The sequence below is a fragment of the Schistocerca gregaria genome, chromosome 2 (genome assembly GCF_023897955.1).
Source record: "Schistocerca gregaria isolate iqSchGreg1 chromosome 2, iqSchGreg1.2, whole genome shotgun sequence".
NCBI classification, from domain to species: Eukaryota; Metazoa; Arthropoda; class Insecta; order Orthoptera; family Acrididae; genus Schistocerca; species Schistocerca gregaria.
Genome location: NC_064921.1, coordinates 374,247,515 through 374,269,178, shown reverse-complemented (window position 1 = coordinate 374,269,178; position 21,664 = coordinate 374,247,515). Strand labels below are relative to the sequence as shown.

General features: G+C 39.5%; 1 protein-coding gene across 10 annotated transcripts in view; it reads right to left on the bottom strand.

Annotated features, from left to right (window-relative positions):
- Positions 1–21,664, bottom strand: part of LOC126319942 (A-kinase anchor protein 9-like) — a 490,541-nt gene that overhangs the window by 191,050 nt on the left and 277,827 nt on the right. For all 10 annotated transcript variants that reach the window (XM_049993656.1, XM_049993664.1, XM_049993682.1 and 7 more), the window contains 2 exons: positions 5,972–6,184; positions 5,732–5,823 (listed from right to left, as the gene is read on the bottom strand). In XM_049993656.1, coding sequence (XP_049849613.1) covers positions 5,732–5,823; positions 5,972–6,184 — 305 coding nt within the window. The remainder of the gene's footprint in view (positions 1–5,731; positions 5,824–5,971; positions 6,185–21,664) is intronic.

Here is a 21,664-nt window from a genome sequence, read left to right as displayed (position 1 = left end):
AGCTACACTCATGATAAATTACAGAGAAAGGAGTGCATTAACAATGATTGTTACATGCTATAATAGTACTGTAACAGAAATGGCTGAAGAGCTCAATTATTGTTGAAGAGAACTGAATTAATCAAAAGAACCAACATTGTTGTTTGTTGCATTTGTTAAAAGTGAGCGACTGTGAAGACTTTTGATGCAAGAAGCACGAAACCTGACTTACTGAACACAGGACAGAAGGAATGTGGTTTGGTGTGTTGATTCTTTTTGTGTTCCCTATTACAGAACATGGGTTCAAGGGGTAACATCAGATGGCATGAACAATTCAGATTGCATCCTTCTAACAGTCAACAATAATGGAGGTTCTATGCTGATCGTCGTCAAAAGAGCTGCACCTAGAAGGATGCAACCAATTTCAAACTGAGTGGGTATGTTGCACACCATCAGATATGCTAATGATCCATGAAAGCAAGTATGACAACAGGTAGCATCCCTAGAGCATCACCTGCATCTGTACTATAACCAGACATGTCTGGCAGTGGGTTGCCCAGCTCGACAGATTCGAGACGGTCCCCACTGAGGAGCTCTGAGAGTCTGAGTTGTCGTATCATTGTACTGTGTGCAACACTGGTCGTACGGATGCCATCAATGCCCACTGTTGGTGGCAAAGGATACAGGAATGCTCACATGCATGATCTAGATACTTTACATGCACCACATGGAGAAAGGACCAACAGATTGTCCACCATACATGAATATATCCACCATCAATACAGCTGGTTTTCAGCAGGCTGTCCTGCCATCTATGCAACATCTTGTAAGTGTTAGTACCACTGACAGGTGGTTGTATGATGCAGGGCTTGCCGCATGCTCAGCATTAAGACACCTACCACTCACACCCCCATAACATTGCACCTGAAACACCTGCTGTTGGCAAGGACAGATGTGGAGCCCTGCAGACGGGATGTGGGTCATTTTCAGTGCCAAGTCCCACTTCTGCCTGGAGGCAACGATCAACAGTTCTGTCTCTAGAGTTACAGTGGAAAGCGCCATGAAGAGCAGCTTAAGCTCTTCCGTCACATGTCATGCCAGCCTGGTCTGATGGTGTGGGGATCATTATTGTATGGCGCCCATTCACCGTCAGTGCTCCTAATGGAATCTGCAACAGCCAAACGATATGTGGAAATCCCCAATCTAAAATTTGTGGGGTGCCATGGAGCACGTCCACCCACCAATGTGCACGAACTGTGCATTCAGGTGCAAGCAGAATGGGATGGAGTATCACAGGATTACATCCTAGACCCATACAACTCCATGCCGTGACATCTGGATGCTTATATTCCCAACCATGGTCGCTTGACGCCACACTAAGAGTTACATTTTGTGGCCGTGTAGCACAACAATGTTGGTCTTTCAAAGTTAAAACTGTAATCAACTTGTCTGTGTGGTACCATTTATCTTCCTGCCAACAATGACTTTGTTCAACATGTAAACATCACTACAGATATTCAGATTTAGGTTATATGACATGTTCGAAATGCCTGCCCACATTGGTGATGATGTGGCACAGAAGAACAGCAAAATTCTGCATGACCCACTGAAGTGTCAGAATATCAATGCTATTGATCACCTCCTGAAAGACTGTTTTCAGCTCAGCAATGGTTTTGGGGTTATCACTGTACACCTTTCTCTTTAACACCATCCCACCAAAATGAGCCGCATGTGTTCAGATCTGTGCTCCTAATGGAATCTGCAACAGCCAAACGATATGTGGAAATCCCCAATCTAAAATTTGTGGGGTGCCATGGAGCACGTCCACCCACCAATGTGCACGAACTGTGCATTCAGGTGCAAGCAGAATGGGATGGAGTATCACAGGATTACATCCTAGACCCATACAACTCCATGCCGTGACATCTGGATGCTTATATTCCCAACCATGGTCGCTTGACGCCACACTAAGAGTTACATTTTGTGGCCGTGTAGCACAACAATGTTGGTCTTTCAAAGTTAAAACTGTAATCAACTTGTCTGTGTGGTACCATTTATCTTCCTGCCAACAATGACTTTGTTCAACATGTAAACATCACTACAGATATTCAGATTTAGGTTATATGACATGTTCGAAATGCCTGCCCACATTGGTGATGATGTGGCACAGAAGAACAGCAAAATTCTGCATGACCCACTGAAGTGTCAGAATATCAATGCTATTGATCACCTCCTGAAAGACTGTTTTCAGCTCAGCAATGGTTTTGGGGTTATCACTGTACACCTTTCTCTTTAACACCATCCCACCAAAATGAGCCGCATGTGTTCAGATCTGTGCTCCTAATGGAATCTGCAACAGCCAAACGATATGTGGAAATCCCCAATCTAAAATTTGTGGGGTGCCATGGAGCACGTCCACCCACCAATGTGCACGAACTGTGCATTCAGGTGCAAGCAGAATGGGATGGAGTATCACAGGATTACATCCTAGACCCATACAACTTCATGCCGTGACATCTGGATGCTTATATTCCCAACCATGGTCGCTTGACGCCACACTAAGAGTTACATTTTGTGGCCGTGTAGCACAACAATGTTGGTCTTTCAAAGTTAAAACTGTAATCAACTTGTCTGTGTGGTACCATTTATCTTCCTGCCAACAATGACTTTGTTCAACATGTAAACATCACTACAGATATTCAGATTTAGGTTATATGACATGTTCGAAATGCCTGCCCACATTGGTGATGATGTGGCACAGAAGAACAGCAAAATTCTGCATGACCCACTGAAGTGTCAGAATATCAATGCTATTGATCACCTCCTGAAAGACTGTTTTCAGCTCAGCAATGGTTTTGGGGTTATCACTGTACACCTTTCTCTTTAACACCATCCCACCAAAATGAGCCGCATGTGTTCAGATCTGTGCTCCTAATGGAATCTGCAACAGCCAAACGATATGTGGAAATCCCCAATCTAAAATTTGTGGGGTGCCATGGAGCACGTCCACCCACCAATGTGCACGAACTGTGCATTCAGGTGCAAGCAGAATGGGATGGAGTATCACAGGATTACATCCTAGACCCATACAACTCCATGCCGTGACATCTGGATGCTTATATTCCCAACCATGGTCGCTTGACGCCACACTAAGAGTTACATTTTGTGGCCGTGTAGCACAACAATGTTGGTCTTTCAAAGTTAAAACTGTAATCAACTTGTCTGTGTGGTACCATTTATCTTCCTGCCAACAATGACTTTGTTCAACATGTAAACATCACTACAGATATTCAGATTTAGGTTATATGACATGTTCGAAATGCCTGCCCACATTGGTGATGATGTGGCACAGAAGAACAGCAAAATTCTGCATGACCCACTGAAGTGTCAGAATATCAATGCTATTGATCACCTCCTGAAAGACTGTTTTCAGCTCAGCAATGGTTTTGGGGTTATCACTGTACACCTTTCTCTTTAACACCATCCCACCAAAATGAGCCGCATGTGTTCAGATCTGTGCTCCTAATGGAATCTGCAACAGCCAAACGATATGTGGAAATCCCCAATCTAAAATTTGTGGGGTGCCATGGAGCACGTCCACCCACCAATGTGCACGAACTGTGCATTCAGGTGCAAGCAGAATGGGATGGAGTATCACAGGATTACATCCTAGACCCATACAACTCCATGCCGTGACATCTGGATGCTTATATTCCCAACCATGGTCGCTTGACGCCACACTAAGAGTTACATTTTGTGGCCGTGTAGCACAACAATGTTGGTCTTTCAAAGTTAAAACTGTAATCAACTTGTCTGTGTGGTACCATTTATCTTCCTGCCAACAATGACTTTGTTCAACATGTAAACATCACTACAGATATTCAGATTTAGGTTATATGACATGTTCGAAATGCCTGCCCACATTGGTGATGATGTGGCACAGAAGAACAGCAAAATTCTGCATGACCCACTGAAGTGTCAGAATATCAATGCTATTGATCACCTCCTGAAAGACTGTTTTCAGCTCAGCAATGGTTTTGGGGTTATCACTGTACACCTTTCTCTTTAACACCATCCCACCAAAATGAGCCGCATGTGTTCAGATCTGTGGAATATCGTGGCCAACCGAGACCCATGCCAGAGGCATGTCCCAGAGACAGAATGCGGTCCACAAAGCGCTCCTCCAGGACATCAAACACACTCCAGCTTCGATGGGGCCGAGCTCTCTATCGTATAACCAAATATTGTTGAAATCAGGGTAACTTTGGATAATGGGGATGACATCATATTCCAAAACCTTCATGTACCATTTGGCAGTCACGATGCCATCATCAAGGAATATTGCAACAATTACTCCGTGAGTGGACATTGCATACCACACAGTCACCCATTGGGGGTGAAGAGACTTCTCAATCATGAAACGTGGATTCTCAGTCCCCCAAGTGTGCCAATTTTACTTATTGACGAACCAATCCAAATGAAAGTGGGTTTCATTGCTAAAAAAAGCCGTGCATGCACATACTAATGCCCATCATGCCCTGGAGACAATCGTGCAGTTTAAGCGTCCTAACGCAAGCTGTTTAGAAGTTATGACACTTTATTTCATATAGTTCAATAATTGTAATCCTGTATGATGATCAGTGTCATATCACAAGGTCAGTGGGTCTTAACATTATACAGAAAGGAAATTTAGCAATGAATGTTGATAAAATCATTTTATTTTACCATGTTCATTCAGTGGAATAGGTATTGTTCTTGATCTCAATAATTTTGATTTAAACATTATTAAGCCATTTTGGAACATATTGGGGGAAAAATATCCTCCAACAGCTTCCAAAAATTTGTGGGCCTATATATGAAATGCATTGTTCTTAGGAAAATGTATGCTGATTCGAAATGATATATGTGAGTTTGTATTATTTTCCCCAGGCTTCTATGACAGGCATGAGAAAGTGGATGTCACATGGCACTATTTTCACTTATATTTCCCTTTGTTACCTCTATCTTTTTTCATCAGTTATTATCTTTATTTCCGTACTTTGAGAAAGAGATCATGACCTCCAAAGTATGAGATCCACCATAAACTTACAAATATTCCAGTTGGCTATCACAACTCTCACTCTTCAGAGACCATCACCTAAACTAAATAAATACATTTTCTACGTAGCTCTTATTTAATTCATTACCATTAGTATTTTTTACTTTCAGAAGATGATACAGAGAGAATTTCTGACTGATCAACACCCAGAGAAGTCAGAAACTGTTGGGCAAACTATACATATATGAAACAGTGAGAGGGAGATATTACATCATAGATACTAATAATCACTTCAGACAGAATCATAGCGCAGAATCATAGCGCAGTTTCCCGATAATCAATGGGGAAAAACGCAAAAAATAGATGTTGCTTGGGAGGAAGAATGAAGATTAGGGTTTAAAATCTCGACAGCGAGATGGTTAGGCAGTCCACCAGCTCAAACTGGGAAGTGGTTAGAGAAGGAAATGCCATGTCCTTTTCAAAGAAACCAACTGGGCATCTGTTTCAAGGGAGCTGGGAAACCACAGAAAACATAAATCTGGAATTGTACGACTGTCATCTCAAATGTAAGCCCATGTGCTCACCACTGTGCCTCCATGCTCAGTCCATCACATGGAGTGGCAGCAAGAGGGACAGTTGCAAGAGAGTACATTCACAAACTATCTTCTTTATAAATTTTAATATACTATATACTTTCAGCAAATGACATTTTACCTTTCATTTACTACTGCTTGATAATCAGCACAGACTTCATGACTGAAAGCATCATCACAATCTTTCTTCAAAATATTACTTGTTTCTTGGACCTGAAATAAAATGTACCTTAATTACATGAAAAAACTTTCCAGTAAACTACGGTGAGTCCATATAATAATGCACTTGAAAAATAAATAAAGTTACTATTAATAATTAGCCCAGTCTTTTTTAAAATAAAAACTCGAATTTAATAATTACCTTCTTGGTGGTAGTAAGTTCATGAGTATTTCTTAAATTGTTGGCTTTCAACTCATCGATTACTTTTTCATATTCAGATTTTATCTCTGAAATTTCATTTGCATGCTTTTCTTTAATTTCCAGTACCTCTTTTTCATAGCACATATTCAATTTCCCTTGTAGCAGTACCAGTTCTTTTGGCTTTGGGGTATCATCATCTGATGTAAGAAGCACCTAATGTAAAGGAAAACTAATTGATAGTACAAAGCATTACACTGCAACAAAAATGCATTCATTTATTGTTTGACTACAATATTTCTGAAAAATGTAACACCAGGAATACTTGTAACTGAAATAATCTTTATACCACACATTAGATACATGATAGCACAAAAATGAAAAACAATCACTTAAATGTATATGAGCTTTGATAATTCAATAAATAAAGCCTCACACACTACAATCAACACCTTTCAACATATGTGGCGAAGAAACAAAGACAGTCTAGGTATGCAACTGCAGAATCTCTCTGCATGTCGTCTGTATGAGAGTTGAAAAGAACCAACTATGGTTGCTAGGGAGCCATGATGATCATGCGTGTTGGCCAACACTTGATGAGAAACATTTCAAGCAAACTTGCAAGTCAGGCAGGCAGTGGTACTTATTTTTCTTTGAAGAATGCTTACGAATTCCTCAGCATTTATAGCTGAGAATTGTATTACTGCAATATGACATGTGGAAATCCCCAAACAGCAGCACTTAAAAGCTGAAAGATCCTTTGTATGGCACTTGCAGGTTGGTATGACCTCGATACACGAGACAAAACTGCTTCATGTATTCAGTGGTGTCCCAAACTGTTACACTTTCATTTGTCCTTCATGCAATTTTACAATGGTGGCTCCTAGGCTGCAGTCACCATGGAAGTGTTAAATGCTTTGCAACCATTACTGGAGGACTGGCCGATGAAGAACCCATCCAAAAACTCCACATATGGCACTTGGTACATTGTGATAATGGTCAATGTAATCTGAAGTGTGTGTATTTTCTCTAAAATTGAATCTGATATAATTAAATGCATCCACCTGTTCAGCCAGCAACATATGCCATCAATCAACAGAGACCTTGTGGATAACATTGGAAGTTCACTGAGGCTTTTGCGGATGATGCTGTGGTATATCGAGAGGTTGTAACAATGGAAAATTGTACTGAAATGCAGGAGAATCTGCAGTGAATTGACGCATGGTGCAGGGAATGGCAATCGAATCTCAATGTAGACAAGAGTAATGTGCTGTAAATACATAGAAAGAAAGATCCCTCATAATTTAGCTACAATATAGCAGGTCAGCAACTGGAAGCAGTTAATTCCATAAACTATCTGGGAGTAGGCATTAGGAGCGATTTAAAATGGAATGATCATATAAGCTGATCGTCGGTAAAGCAGATGCAAGACTGAGATTCATTGGAAGAATCCTAAGGAAATGCAATCTGAAAACAAAGGAAGTAGGTTACAGTACACTTGTTTGCCCACTGCTTGAATACTGCTCACCAGTGTGGGATCCGTACCAGATAGGGTTGATAGAAGAGAGAGAGAGAAGATCCAACGGAGAGCAGCGCACTTTGTTACAGAATCATTTAGTAATCGCGAAAGCATTACGGAGATGATAGATAATCTCCAGTGGAAGACTGTGCAGGAGAGACGCTCAGTGGCTCGGTGCGGGCTTTTGTTGAAGTTGCGAGAACATACCTTCACCGAGGAGTCAAGCAGTATATTGCTCCCTCCTAAGTATAGCTCGTGAAGAGACCATGAGGATAAAATCAGAGAGTTTAGAGCCCACACAGAGGCATATCAACAATCCTTCTTTCCATGAACAATACGAGACAGGAATAGAAAGGAGAACCGATAGTGGTGCTCAAGGTAACCTCCGCCACACACCGTCAGGTGGCTTGCGGAGTACGGGTGTAGATGTAGATAGGCCTACACCTATTGGAGTGCTTCAGCATTGAGTCAATAGTGTGGGAAAATGATCTTTGGAGCAAGAAAGCGATTACCACATGCTGTATTTATCATCTAAGGGTGCAGTAACCACCCATCACTTTTTCTTTCTTTTTTTCCCACACATCTCACTGCATATCTATGGCATTTCTGGTCACACACACCACCTCCTTGCATTCTGGGTCACTCATTGCTGGTACATTTTGATAGACATCTTGTCAGTTCTGAATCATTTCGGCCATTCTTCATAGATGTACAATATTAACTTTCGCAAACGTTAGTGAACCAGTTGACATTTGACTTTGTTTTTAAATCTATAGACCTAGTTACAGAAATGAATGGGCTAATAACGTTCAAGTTCCCTTTTGTGAGATGCTAAATCTGTGTTACATCGTGTATGCAAATTTAAGTTTCATACATGAAAAACACAATCGGAGATTTGCATGGCAATCTGAAATTCGTACTTAAGCGTTTAAATAAACAACTATCTCTTGGAACGCCATAGATGCTTGTACAATTTACGTAATTGTTTCACCTGCATTTCGCACACCGCATTAAAAATTGTAATTTGTTTGGAACAAAGTTGATGTTAATTTCATGAAAGGGGCTTTTTGGTCTGTGACGAAACAACTGATTCAGATGAACAAACGTCGAGTGTTCAAATTTGTTATGTGACGTTGAATTCTTGACTTTTGTATACTGGCATGCCTGGTTCGGTATATTTTGGAATTCACGTTACACTATGTTCCATTAAAATGACGATGTACGAGCAGGACCTAGTCAAACATTCTCAGTGTTCTAACACCTTCTGTCTGGCTACAATAGTCGAGTCTTATTACAATAACTGGTATGTTGTATGGTGTGTGTAGAAAGGGTAATGGCAATGCTTCGAGAAATATTTTTCCTCTTAGTTAATATATTTTGGTTCGTCTTGTCGCACCCTTCGGCTTCCAATTGTAGTTCTTTACGAATTCGTACGAAGAGCAATTTCGTCATAACGTTGATCAAAATGGTGGTTATTGCAAGGCAGCAAAGAGAGCGATCTTTTTTAGGGCACTGCGTCGAAAAATTTCGCCCACCTATGAAGTACTGGTAAATTTTTTCCGTTTATAATATAATACATGTTGTTATTACATCGGGATCCAAAGGTCGGTTTTTTAGACAAGTACGATAATAGCATTAAAACAAATTCTTGAGCATGGGAACTGCGCGCCGTAGATCAAGAGTTGACAATGAATCAGAAGACTAATGAAACCTGCGTTTCACTTGGTCATCTTTAAAAAATTCCAAGGTCCACGGGAAATTCAGTTTGTCACTAGCTAGTATACAATTAGGCAAAGGTCAAAATAAAAATCGATATTAATACATTTCCCAAAGTCGCGTTATTGAAGACATATTCGAATAAACATGACTTGTACGTTTCCGAAGAAATATTATTATAATCTCACAAGAACTATAACTGATACTTAAAGGACAAAATTTGGTTAAGGATTCCCGAGTCTACTCACCATGGACTTCCAGCGGCAAAGCTAAGTGGTAATAAGCGGCCAACTAAACCTTGTTTACTATAGCGTGAGTCATTTTTGTGGTCTCGTCACATGGAATGGACAGCACAAGCGCTACACAAACTTCTGTGATATAGAGAAAAATACCGAAATTGTAACCAAGTTAAAAATAACATTAACATTAGATGAGCAAGACAGTAACTGAATGAAAGAGATTTTTCAGCACTCTCATACACGTTTGAACATTATGAGGGAGAAGCCATTAATAGCGATCTGGTAGGCCTAATACCGTGGGAGAAAGTTTGAAAACATACATATTAGACAGCTGATTAAATGCGCATTTTCTTCCGAACAATGACATAAACGCGTACAATTAACCCTCAGAATTCATAGTTTTAGGAAAGATTCCTTGAAACTACTCGACGGTGCAACAAAAATTAATAAACTAATATTGCAAAAAGGCGTACCCGTATTCTACTAAAAACATTCCAAAGCTGAACTTATGAATTGTTTTCGTTTCCAGAAAATTGTGCTTGATCTCTTCAGTTAGTTGTCTCTAATTATCCACAAGAAACTAATTTGTGCTTGGTAATAATTTACGCATTTGTAATTTGGAAAGTGAAGCACTTTTTCACTGGGCTGCATAAACAACTAAAACGTGTACAAATCTAATGGGCTGGTGTTTGATCCAAGTCGGCCATAGAGTTATTTCAGGCTCATCTTCTCTGCAATATCATATACACATGTATAAAAAAATCAAATGGTAAATAAATTATAGGTTCCCTATAAATAAATGCCTGAGTTCTCAGTTTAGAGGTCAATTATAGCTTACCACATTCAATGGATTCTGCAGCCACATATGCTGATGAGCCAAAAAATTATAACTATCTGCTTAACAGTTCTCAGTATGTTTCTGCAGATGTGTTGCATCAGATGTCTATGCACAGGTCACACAGTTCCTGCAAATTTCGGGTTGGTAGTTTACGAGCACAGAGCTGGTGCCTGATAAGTGTCCCAGATGTTCTCCATCAGGTTCAGATCAAGTTAATCTGGTGGCCAAGATATCAATGTAAGTTCACTAACATGCTCCTCAAACCACTGTAGCATTATTCTAGCCTTGTGTCAGTTATCTTGTTGGAAGATGCAGTTGCTGTTGTTGACATCTAGCATGAAGGGATGCATGTGGCCCACAACACTGTTCACATGGTCTACACCTATTATGGCACCTTTGATTACTACCACAGGCCCCCCATAGCAAGATACTGGTCCTACTGGTCTGAGTCTGTGGTCCATGTTTTCAGTAGCTGTAGCCTGGCAGGTGACATGTGTACACAACTGTTGATATTGTGTAACAAGAAACACGATTTGTTCAACCAGGCAACATATTTCAAATGATGCACAGTCCAATCTTGATGAGCCCGTGCCCACTACAGCCATAACTGATCATGATGTTGGGCCAATGTGGAAACATGTAGGTATCATTTGCTGTGAAATTCCATTCAACAGTGTGCACTGAACAATGTGTTCCAAAACACACTTGCCTGCACCAGCACTATTTTCTGTCATCAGATCTGTCGCAGATCACCATCTGTTCTGCTATACAGAGCTGGCAGCCTCCAATCATCACATTTTTTGAGGCGAGAACATCCAACACCTTGTTGCTTACTCATGGTTTCATCATCCTTCAACCACTTTACACAGACTCTCACAATAGTATGCAAAAAGCTGACTGGTTTCACCATTTTCACAATGCTTGTTCCCATGCGTTGGGCCATGACAATCTAGCTTTCAGTTCAATTCATGGATGAAGCATGGGAAGAGCCAGTCAAACAAATCTGGACCATTCATATCACTTATTTTCTTTAGAGCAAGTTATCAGTTTTCACAACAGCTGATTATTTGGTGAAATTTCCATTTTTACTGATAGAATTTCCTCATACATTACTGCAACAACTATAAAAAGCCTGAGACTGCAACTAAAATTAACCATTAAGTTATTATTATTGTATCAAATGAAATGCTACTGTGCTATTACACTCTCCAGGAGCACATCAAACACTACTTTAGTGTCCATAGATGACTTTCCACCCAGCAAACTGTCTGGTAGGAAATTTCCAATCCAAATGAAAATCTGTTTTATACATTCTGCAGAAACATATTTTCTTTGTAAGCTGTCATGTGGTACTGCAGGAAAAACTTTTTGGAAGTTTAGAAGAGCCAAATCAATCTAGTATCTTCTGTCCACATCTCTGTGGTTAACGACAGAGACTGGAAGCGGAGTTTTGCATGATTGGCGAAATTGAAATCCATTCTGTCTTTGACTGAGCTCATACTGTTTGAACTCTGTAGTCTACCAATAACTAAATTTGAGTGGTACAGTAAGGCAGATCTGTAGGAGAGTTCTCCTTCTTCTTGTTGTAGATGGACATAAGTTGTGGTTTCTCCACATTATTACAATAATATATCTCTTATCTCAAATTATGGTCAGGTGCAGAGCTAATTCATTTGTAAATTTCATACTGAGTTACACTGTTTTTAGATGATGATGATGATAATGATGTCTAGATGCTTTGTCATTCAATACTGTCACCAGTACAGCTACCGAATGACAGCAACATTCCTTGGTTCTTCTTTGTGAAGGAACATTTGAGGACAGGACTCAACATTTCAGTTTTGGTTTGTTACTTTCTACTTTGGCTTGTGTCTTGTGTACAAATATAGGAGGCACTCAAATGAAAATGAGCCAGATGAAAATAGAAGTACATGAACTGTTCCTTTTAGTAAAAGTGATTGACTGTTAGTACATTCATCCCACTGTGAGAAAAAAAGGTCAATGCCTTCATGGAGGAAGGTTTGCAACTGCCTACGGACCCATGAACTGTACCCAGGTGTTCACTTTTTTGTCCAAAGCAAATTGATGGGCCACAAATGTCTTTCTTCGGGGCTCCAAAAATATGGAAACTGCAAGAGATTGGGATTGTATGGAGGACATGTAAGGGGTTTCCAGTGATAATTCTGTGCAGTGGAGCCTAAACAACCTTCACATGTATCCTGTCATGTATCAGGGCAAAACGTGCCTGATTCTTGATTCTCCCACTTCCCACTGAATCGACATGATGAATCACATAAGCAAAGTTCAGAATTATTTAAATTACATTTACAACTGGCCAACTTTTGCTTCCTGGGGCAGGACTGAATTGATGATGTTATTTGGTGGCAGTCAATTCTGCATATAGGAAGGCTACAGGACATCAAATATAAAAATTTTTACATCTTGCTGAAAACCATGTCTTGAGGGCTGTCTAAATCTGACTGACATGGACTGACATGCATCTTGCAGGAAAAACAATTTCAATTTTGTAAGAGGGACTTAACTTTATTTCTAACCCTACGTTAACACTAGTCGTGCGAATTTTCTGCATAGTTGAGCAGGCTGCAGTGTGACTGCTGCCTTAAGCAGCTTAAGGAGTATATCCTCAAATTGTAGTTCTCTGATGATAACTATGTCTACTGAATCAAATATTACCAGCTGAATCGGCGACCATTCAGGACCTGAGAGTGCCCACAGATTGTTGTATTACCTGTTGAAAAAGGCACACTGATAAGATGCAGGAGAAGGTGACAACTCCTACAAGAAGGTGGAAAACAAGACCAGAGCACATCTCAGGAGCTCAGCTTGCCAGAGATGGCTTCTCAGAAAATTGTTACCCCAAGGACCTGTACCACCAAGACTTTTTGGTCTCCCTAAGGTCTACAAAGATGGGATCTTGTTATGCCCCACTGTCAGCAACATCAGGGTTCCTACATATTTTATGGCAAAATACCTGAAACACCTAAAACTTTAGGTTGAATGCCTTACATATGCCAATGAGCTTTGGTGGTCTTTCATTTTTCACCAGGGTGCCTCTACGACAGTCAGCTGAACTCTCTGGTCACAAGTTTGAAGGGAAAACCTCCAATCTTTTCAGGCATGTTATGACCTCCATGTATTTTCTATTGAATGGAGAAAACCATGAACAAACACAGGGAGTCACAATGGGCTGCCCACTCTCGCCTGTGGTTGCAAATTTGTATACGGGACACTTCGAAGAAGCAGCCCTGGAGTCATCCATTCCCTAGAGTCATCCAAATGGAAATCCACTTGCTTTTTCTGCTACATGGATGACACATTCATCCAGCCCCACTGATGAGACAAACTCCATGACTTCCTCACTCATCTAAACTCCATTCATCTTAACATCAAATTCACTGTAGAGACTGAGGCAGAAGAAAGACAACCATTCCAAAAGAAGAACTGAAGGCATCCTGGGCCACAGTGTGTTCCAAAAGAAAATGTATACTGCCTATATCTTCATGCAGACATTTGCCACAACCCTGCACAAAAGAATGTGGTATTAAAACATAGTAAACAGGGTGCACACCATCTCAGATGCCGAGTGTCCTCCCTGCAAACTGGAACATCTCATCTCAGAATTGTGTTCCAGCAAAATGGTTACCCAGAATGACAGATTAAGCACACCCTGTGCACTCCCACTACTCTAAACTCTGTGGAGATGATCCAGAAACTACTGTCTGAAAAATGAGATAAACTCTTAACCAGAAAGAGGCAGCCACGCCTTTCTATCATACACCAATGGGCTACCAGGAAACATCAGAAGCATACTGAAAAAACACCGAGTAAGAACTGCCTTTTGCCCATCTAATAAAACATGGGAATTATTGGGCAGCATTAAAGTTAACTATAGTCTGCAGAAATCTGGTACATACCTGATGCTGTGGCAAGACATGTATTGTACAAGTGGTGCGCACCATCTAAGATCATAGCCAAGAACACCAGTGGCTAACTCAACCAATGTACCCTAACAAGTCAGCAGTCGCAGAGTATTGTTTGTCTTAGACTCATGTAAGGGAATAGGAATGTAATGGGGTTTTGGCACAAACTTACAAATACTGGGACAATGGCATTAGAGGGGCAACCTCATAAACTAGGATTATGCCCAAACAGGCATCAGCAGCAGGCCCAATGTTGGCAACCTCCCTGAATGCTGAAATGTTGTGCTCACTGGACACTATGAACCAGCAGTATACACATAGACTGTTTGATCTTCCTGATACTGTCTGTATTTAAAGCGAGAGTCTTTATCATCTTCAATTTTTCTGATAGGTACATATTTTTCTAGAATCTGGTATTCTGTGTGCTTGAACTTGAGTCACAATTCAATGGCTGAAACAAGTGATTCTAACTACAGTCTGAAAAATGAGATAACCTCTTAATTATCCACTTTACTGAAGTGTAGGCTTTTCTGCATATTTTGTATTCATGGTGTCTTGCACCCCTCATATAGTTGATAAATGATTTTTTATTTGTATACTGACGGAAAATCGAGTCCCAACACCAAAACATAACTTGTGTATATTAATGAAATTTTGGGAATACATTTGTATAGGTAACATATTTAAGTGACTAATGATGCAGGATCACAGGTAAATGTAAGTATGAGAAAAGCTATTGCAAATGTGAAATCACTGTATGTTAACAACTGGTGTAACTGCCAGAATGTTGAATGCAAGCATGTAAAAGTGCACGCATTGTGTCATACATGTACCAGATGACAATTTGTGCAATGGAGTTCCAGGTCTGTTGCCCTTGGTCAGTCAATACAGGAAAGGTAAATGCTGGTTATAGATGATCCAATGACATCCCAGATAAACTTCACTGGATACAGAGCTGGTGACTGTGCATGCCAAGGCAACAAGTCGACACTCTGTAGAGGATGTTGGACTAGTCGCAAATGGTACTGTCTGAGATCAGAGGTCAGTGTGCCTGGCTTGGAGCCCTCCATGAATAACCGATTTGCCACAGTTCATTGTGTCACTGAATTGCCAACTGGTGCTTGAATTGCTGCTACAGACACAATATGGTGTGCTATACACCACAGCCTGACATCATCAGTGAGTTCTATAATTACTCAGTTTCACATTTATTTGTATATGTGGCTGTCTGCCTTGACACACACATATTTTTAGCAATCTTCCCTCCTGGTAGTGGCACATGGCCATTTGGAGCCCAGTCTTCTTACAACCATACCTTGAAATGACCACCGCTGCCACTAATCATGAACAGTGGCTACAGTCCAGCCAAGTATTTCTACACTATCGTGGAAGGAACATCCAGCTTCTCATAGCATTACATGATCTCATTGAAACTCAGTGAGTTGTTCATAATGGTATCCTTGATGTGTTAAAGGCATTCTTGACTAACATCCACTCACTATGTCCAGTCTCAAAGGTAACTAATGCTCGTGACTGCAAGAGGGTTTATTTAAAGAAAACTTAATTTGCATCCTCACAGTGGCACCATCAGTGCCACTCTTATGCAACTGCCATGAAATATAAATAGTTAACATAATTCGGATGTAGAAACCCGCCTACCAACTTTTATTTATCTCACACAACTCCTTCTTGGCAGTGGTTTTTTTTCTGTCTCTGTATGTAAAGACAAGGCTGCTTTCTCTGTATATTTTCTAAATATAAAAGCTAGCAGCCTTGTGTTTATATAATAAAAAATGTCATTTATCAATTTTTGTGATATGTTTAGTAGACCTTTGTATCTTGGTGCTAATAATTGCTACTACTGTGTCAGGGTCACAGATGCCTTTGTCTGTGTGTTTATCTTAAAGGGGTTAGCTTAGTTTGTTACATTACATTACAGTTGTTGCCAACAAGTTTAGCATATTTCTGTCATGGGTAAGACGCCGACCTAATCTGTTCAATGAAATTGTTAGAGAAAGCTTTCATAAGAGATTCAGAGTAAGTGTTTTCTCATGTGCCATTTATGAATTTGTAATTTTTTCAGTTAATTGTGGTATTATTAAAATAGCTAGCACAACTTGGATACATTCGTTTTTAGAGATTGGAAGGTCTCTGGATTTACTAGTTACTTTTGCTGCTGAGCCTGGTGCCATATAAGTAAATTTTATCCTATTTGTGATTGTTCTTAGTAAATAACTATGATGGTCACCACCAATGTTCAAGCTGGACTCATTTACTCATTTTTTTCTCTTGCATGGTAGGAAGCAACCTCTCTCTTCTATGAGTAAAAGTAAGGCTGCAACAGTTCACTCTTGTGATTTTCTTCTACTGTGAACATAATTGTCTATATCAGCAACAACTATTCTATGAATGCTGAAGGATTCGCGCAACCATATAACTTAAGTGTTCATCCTACACTAGGTTAAAAGATTTACTACACACATTTCCATGCTAAACATTCTTTCTTCTATAACACTCAGCTCTACTGTGATGGCATTCCATTTCCAAAATATCATTTCTTTCTTTATAGTACCATTCTAGCTGTGATTTTGAAGATAAGCACAGATAATATTTCAGCTCATGAGATACAAACACATTTTCTTCTTTTACTTTCTCTCAAACATGTTTTGGCACTATTGTGACATCATCAGTGAGTTCTTTAATTAGTGAGTTTCCCGTTTATTAGTATATGTGGCTGTCTGCCTTGACACATACATATGTTTAGCAATCTTCACCAACTGCAATGGTTCCTCAGCCAAATTTCTGTAAAAATTTATGTGATTATTGACTTAGCAAATGGGAAGTTTCAAGTCAGTGTTTCACAATCCAAAATTGGCAATATGAATGTTCCTGTTGCTTTCTGCTGTGGTTATGATCTAAATATACATCTACACCCCACAACTGCCTTACATTGTATGCTGGAGGGTACTACTATAAATTTCCCCCTTCCCTTCTCCATTCGTTAATGGCATATGTCAATAAATCTCCATATGAGTTCTAATTTCTCTGATTTTCTTGTAGGGGTAATTTCATGAGACATATGTTGGGGGCTGTTGACTGATTCTTCTTTGAATGTACTTACATTGAATTTCAACAGTAAATCTCTCTGCAATACATAATGCCTCTCCTGGAATGAGTGTCTTCCACAGGAGTCGACTGAGCATCTCCACAATCCTCCCACACTTACACAAACAGTCCTGTCATAAAATATGTTGGTCTTCATTGAATATTCTCTACCTCTTCTAATGATCCAATTTGATAAGACTGATGTTGTGACGACAAATTACTGGAGTGAATACAATACACTGCTCTGGCCATGCGAGAAACATGTAGAATTATCATGGCTTATATTTCTTTGTTTGTCACTGCTACTTGATTAATTTGGCTCTTGACATCTTATTTTAAATGACTGCATCTGTCCTCAGGTATATATGGTCACTTCTTTGTTCAGAAACCTTCCCTGAATGTGTCCATCATAGATTTCATTTTCCCAAATAAACTTGTGATTATTATCTATGAAGACTTCAGAAACTATATCCACCAGCCTATACTGTAATTAGCTATACTAACCATAAATACAATGAAGTGGCAAATTTTTCTTTCACAATCTCACCATTATATGTCTTGTGCAGTGCATTATATCTTTATTTATAGTGCTTCAAGTTCAGTTAATCAACTAAGTACATTAAATTTGCCAGAAAACAACTTGAACACGTTCAACTGTGGTCAGCTGACTGGTAGAGGACAAGATTTTCTTCTTCTTTTTTTAAAAAAATAAAAAGCTAATAAGAAAAATTTAAGCTGCATCATCAGGTGTAATCTGTACAAACTGAAAGACACAGACTAATGCCAAGTAACAAGAAAACATATACTCACAAAATCAAATCATTTCAGATCAAACAAAGAGAATAAAAAGACCTAGCATGTATAGTCAGCAAATTTTAGCTAAATAGCAGATGTCGAAAGTAAAATAAGACAGAGTGCTTCTGTGACACCTACAAAAGAGGAAGCTAATAAACAATTCCTAAAAGGGGTCTACCAGGAAGATAAAAACTAACAAATTCCACTCACTATAATCAACAGTATGTGGTGAACTAGCAGTTTGCATATGCTGAAATGGTGATCAAAATGCAGGCCACATATGATCAACCACAGAATAATGTAAAAATTAAGCAGCTAAGGGCTCTCCACTTGCCTAAAATGGATTAGAAAACTTATTGCTGAAGACCCAGTTATTCAATATGAAACAGTAGTTCATCCCCCCAAAAGTATCCAGCATAAAACTATTTTAATGACTAGCACACAACAAACATGAAGGAAATAATGGTACTAAATATCATGTCATACCTAAATTGCTCAATAGGGAGGAATAGACACTTTGTGAAGCTAGCTGGCAAAACTTTTCAACAGGAAGCATCCACACAGGACTGCATACTAAACAGGCAGTGTGTCAGACACAACTGCGGAAGCACATGGGCGCTAGCCTGTCCAGCAATTTTCAGGTCTTACTTAGGGAAAATAAGAGCAACACTTTAAATAATCTTGAGGAAGTGGACCCAGTTTTTTCTTGTTTTACTATGCTTTTACGTTTTGGCAATTCAGTGTTTGAAGGGCAAAAAATTGTTATTGACTTTCATCCAACCCCTTACGGCCTTGATTCTGTCAGTTTGTGTGTGCAAGCCATCTGCTGCACGAAAACTGGACTCATTTTGCATGAGAACAATACATGGTTGTCTTGCTACCTGTTAACAGGGATGGCTAGTCATATTCAAATATTACTATATGAGTGACAGAAAGAAAATGAAAATTAACTTTGCAACTTGAACATATGAACACCAAAGGATACAAACATTGACAGCAGACCATAAAAATTAATGCTACAAGATCTTAAGAGATTGAATATCCATATTACTGCAGTTGGTGAAATTATGTTGCTTAATAAATCCAAATCATGGAAGCGATGTGGTGGCTACATCTATTTCAGGAGCTGAGCCACACATACATGCAGACATGGGACTGGTTTTGAGATCTAATATGATTTGTAAATTGTCGAGATGAACTCATATCTGGTGTAAATAGGGATTTATGACTCTTGTGTTTACAACTTGCAAATAATCAAGATGCAACTGTAATTAGTGTTATACTTCATCTCTGCTTCAAAAGAATATCAAACACAAAATTCTATTCACTACTTGGTACATTTTTCACAGGTTTGCCAAAGTTTGAGTAAAGGGTATGTTTAAAAAGTTTTGATAGTGTGAAGTGTTGTGAACAGGTATGACTAAGCAGGAGGGTGTTGCCAACGGGATTTATAAGAAATATTACTGCTCAGTAAATGACTGGAATATGATAATGACGACACGGCTGGAAGAAAGCTACATGATACTTTCCTACAGAAATATCAATATTCTGTGAAATATAAGAAATAGGAAAAGATATCAGAGAGAAAAGGAAAAATGGCTACAGTAAATAAAGCAAGTGGTAATATACAAGAAAATACTAGAGAAATTTGACCAGAGGCCCGTACTGATGTACTTAGTTTACAAGAAACTGACACAGTAACCAGTCATCTTAAAAACATATCACTACTAGCCCAAACTGAAGCCAGTAGGAATATTAAAGGAATGGGAATCTATTCTGAGTGCAGACAAACAAAGCTGTCACCAAGCTCTGAAACCATTCCAGTTGACTTTCAGATATGCCTTAGTAACAACCATCTACAAGATTCCTAAGCCTATAAGGAGAAAAACTGTCTGCTACATACACACTGGTGCTGCTACTTTGTACATAATCATTTGTCATGTGCCCTTGGTATTTACTACTGTTTACAGTTCACATGTGGTTGTCACAAATGCAGCATTAGTTCTTAGAAGAAATTTCAAACGTGCATTTATTGTATGATGCAGGAAGATGTGTTAGCTTGGAAAGCCAGACAGATGCACAAAGATAAGTTTCACGACAAGTATCATCCAGACTTTCTGTGGACAGAAACTAAAAAGTAATGGAGTCATTCAAACTACTGGAGTTGGCCCGAGTTCTCAACAAAGAATAATCAGAATTTAAAAAGATGGTGTTGCACCATCTGGTATAAGTTTTGTCAATATGCATCTGTCAACTTAATTGTGAAATGCAAAGTTTGAAGAGTTTAGTATATAGAGTATTATGGAGTAGTAATCACACCCACAACACAAACAACACGAGCAGGCAATAGGGCCAACGATTTTGACCAAGTGCTCAGTGAAGCCCATACTTGATCGGAAGACTTCTGACATCTATATAAATAACTAATTATAGCTAATACATAAAATAAGGGAAAGGCAATAACTCACCTACAGAAGAGTGATGTGTGGAATGCAGAAACACTTAACAGAAAATAGCACTGGCACTAGCTTTCGTACAATAGCTCTATTTCTAGCACAAGTACATACACTCACTCACTCACAGACAACCAAATGCACACTCCCATGGTACACTACTCAAACCGTGAGGGCTGCTCTTAGATTACTTTTTAAATGTGCTGTTAATTAAGACATTGTGTCTCTCATTAGGAATGCAGCAACATTGAAAAAAGTTACTGCTCCATTAAAGAATCAGTCAAATGCGCTTCCCCACCTCCCCTCCCCTCCCCCCTTGCGAGAGCATGCTTCTCTCCCCCCCCCCCCCCCCCCCAACACACACACACTCACCAGCTTCATTCACAACAACAGTTAGGCCACTTCATAGATGACTGCAATCATCTAGGAAAAGCCTGAGCTTTCAATTAATATTATCAGACAATTTATCAGAATATTATATGAATATAAGTGGTTCTGTGTAACATCTCTGGGATGCACACAAGATCATTTATTTCTCTATATCTCAAGGATACTTTGTTGTTGTTAAAATGATGTATTATGCCTGTTAAATATTTATTACATTTCTTTGCATAGAGTCATCAAATTAATGGCTTTTGCAAATGTCACTCCAGACTGATTCATAGCACATACAATATCATGTAATTGTTTCCCTAAGTGCCGCTCAATGATTCTCTGGAGTATATGAGTTCCATTTTCCCCACAAGACATGACCAAGCTTTTCCTTGCATGTCTCACCAGGAACTATTTCATGTAGAATGGCAACTTCTACGAACAGCTGGAAGGCATTGCCATGGGTAGTCACTTGGTATAGTGGTAACCAAATTCCTCATGGAATGTTCTGAAGCATAGGTGCTGGACTTGGCACTTTGTAAAGCTAAGATGTGGTACAGCTACATCAATGGTTGGTTAGGTTAGGTTAGTGTTGTTTAACATCCCGTCGACAATGATGTCCTTAGAGACGGAGCGCAAGCTCGGGTTAGGGAAGGATGGGGAAGGAAATCGGCCGTGCCCTTTCAAAGGAACCATCCCAGCATTTGCCTGAAACGAT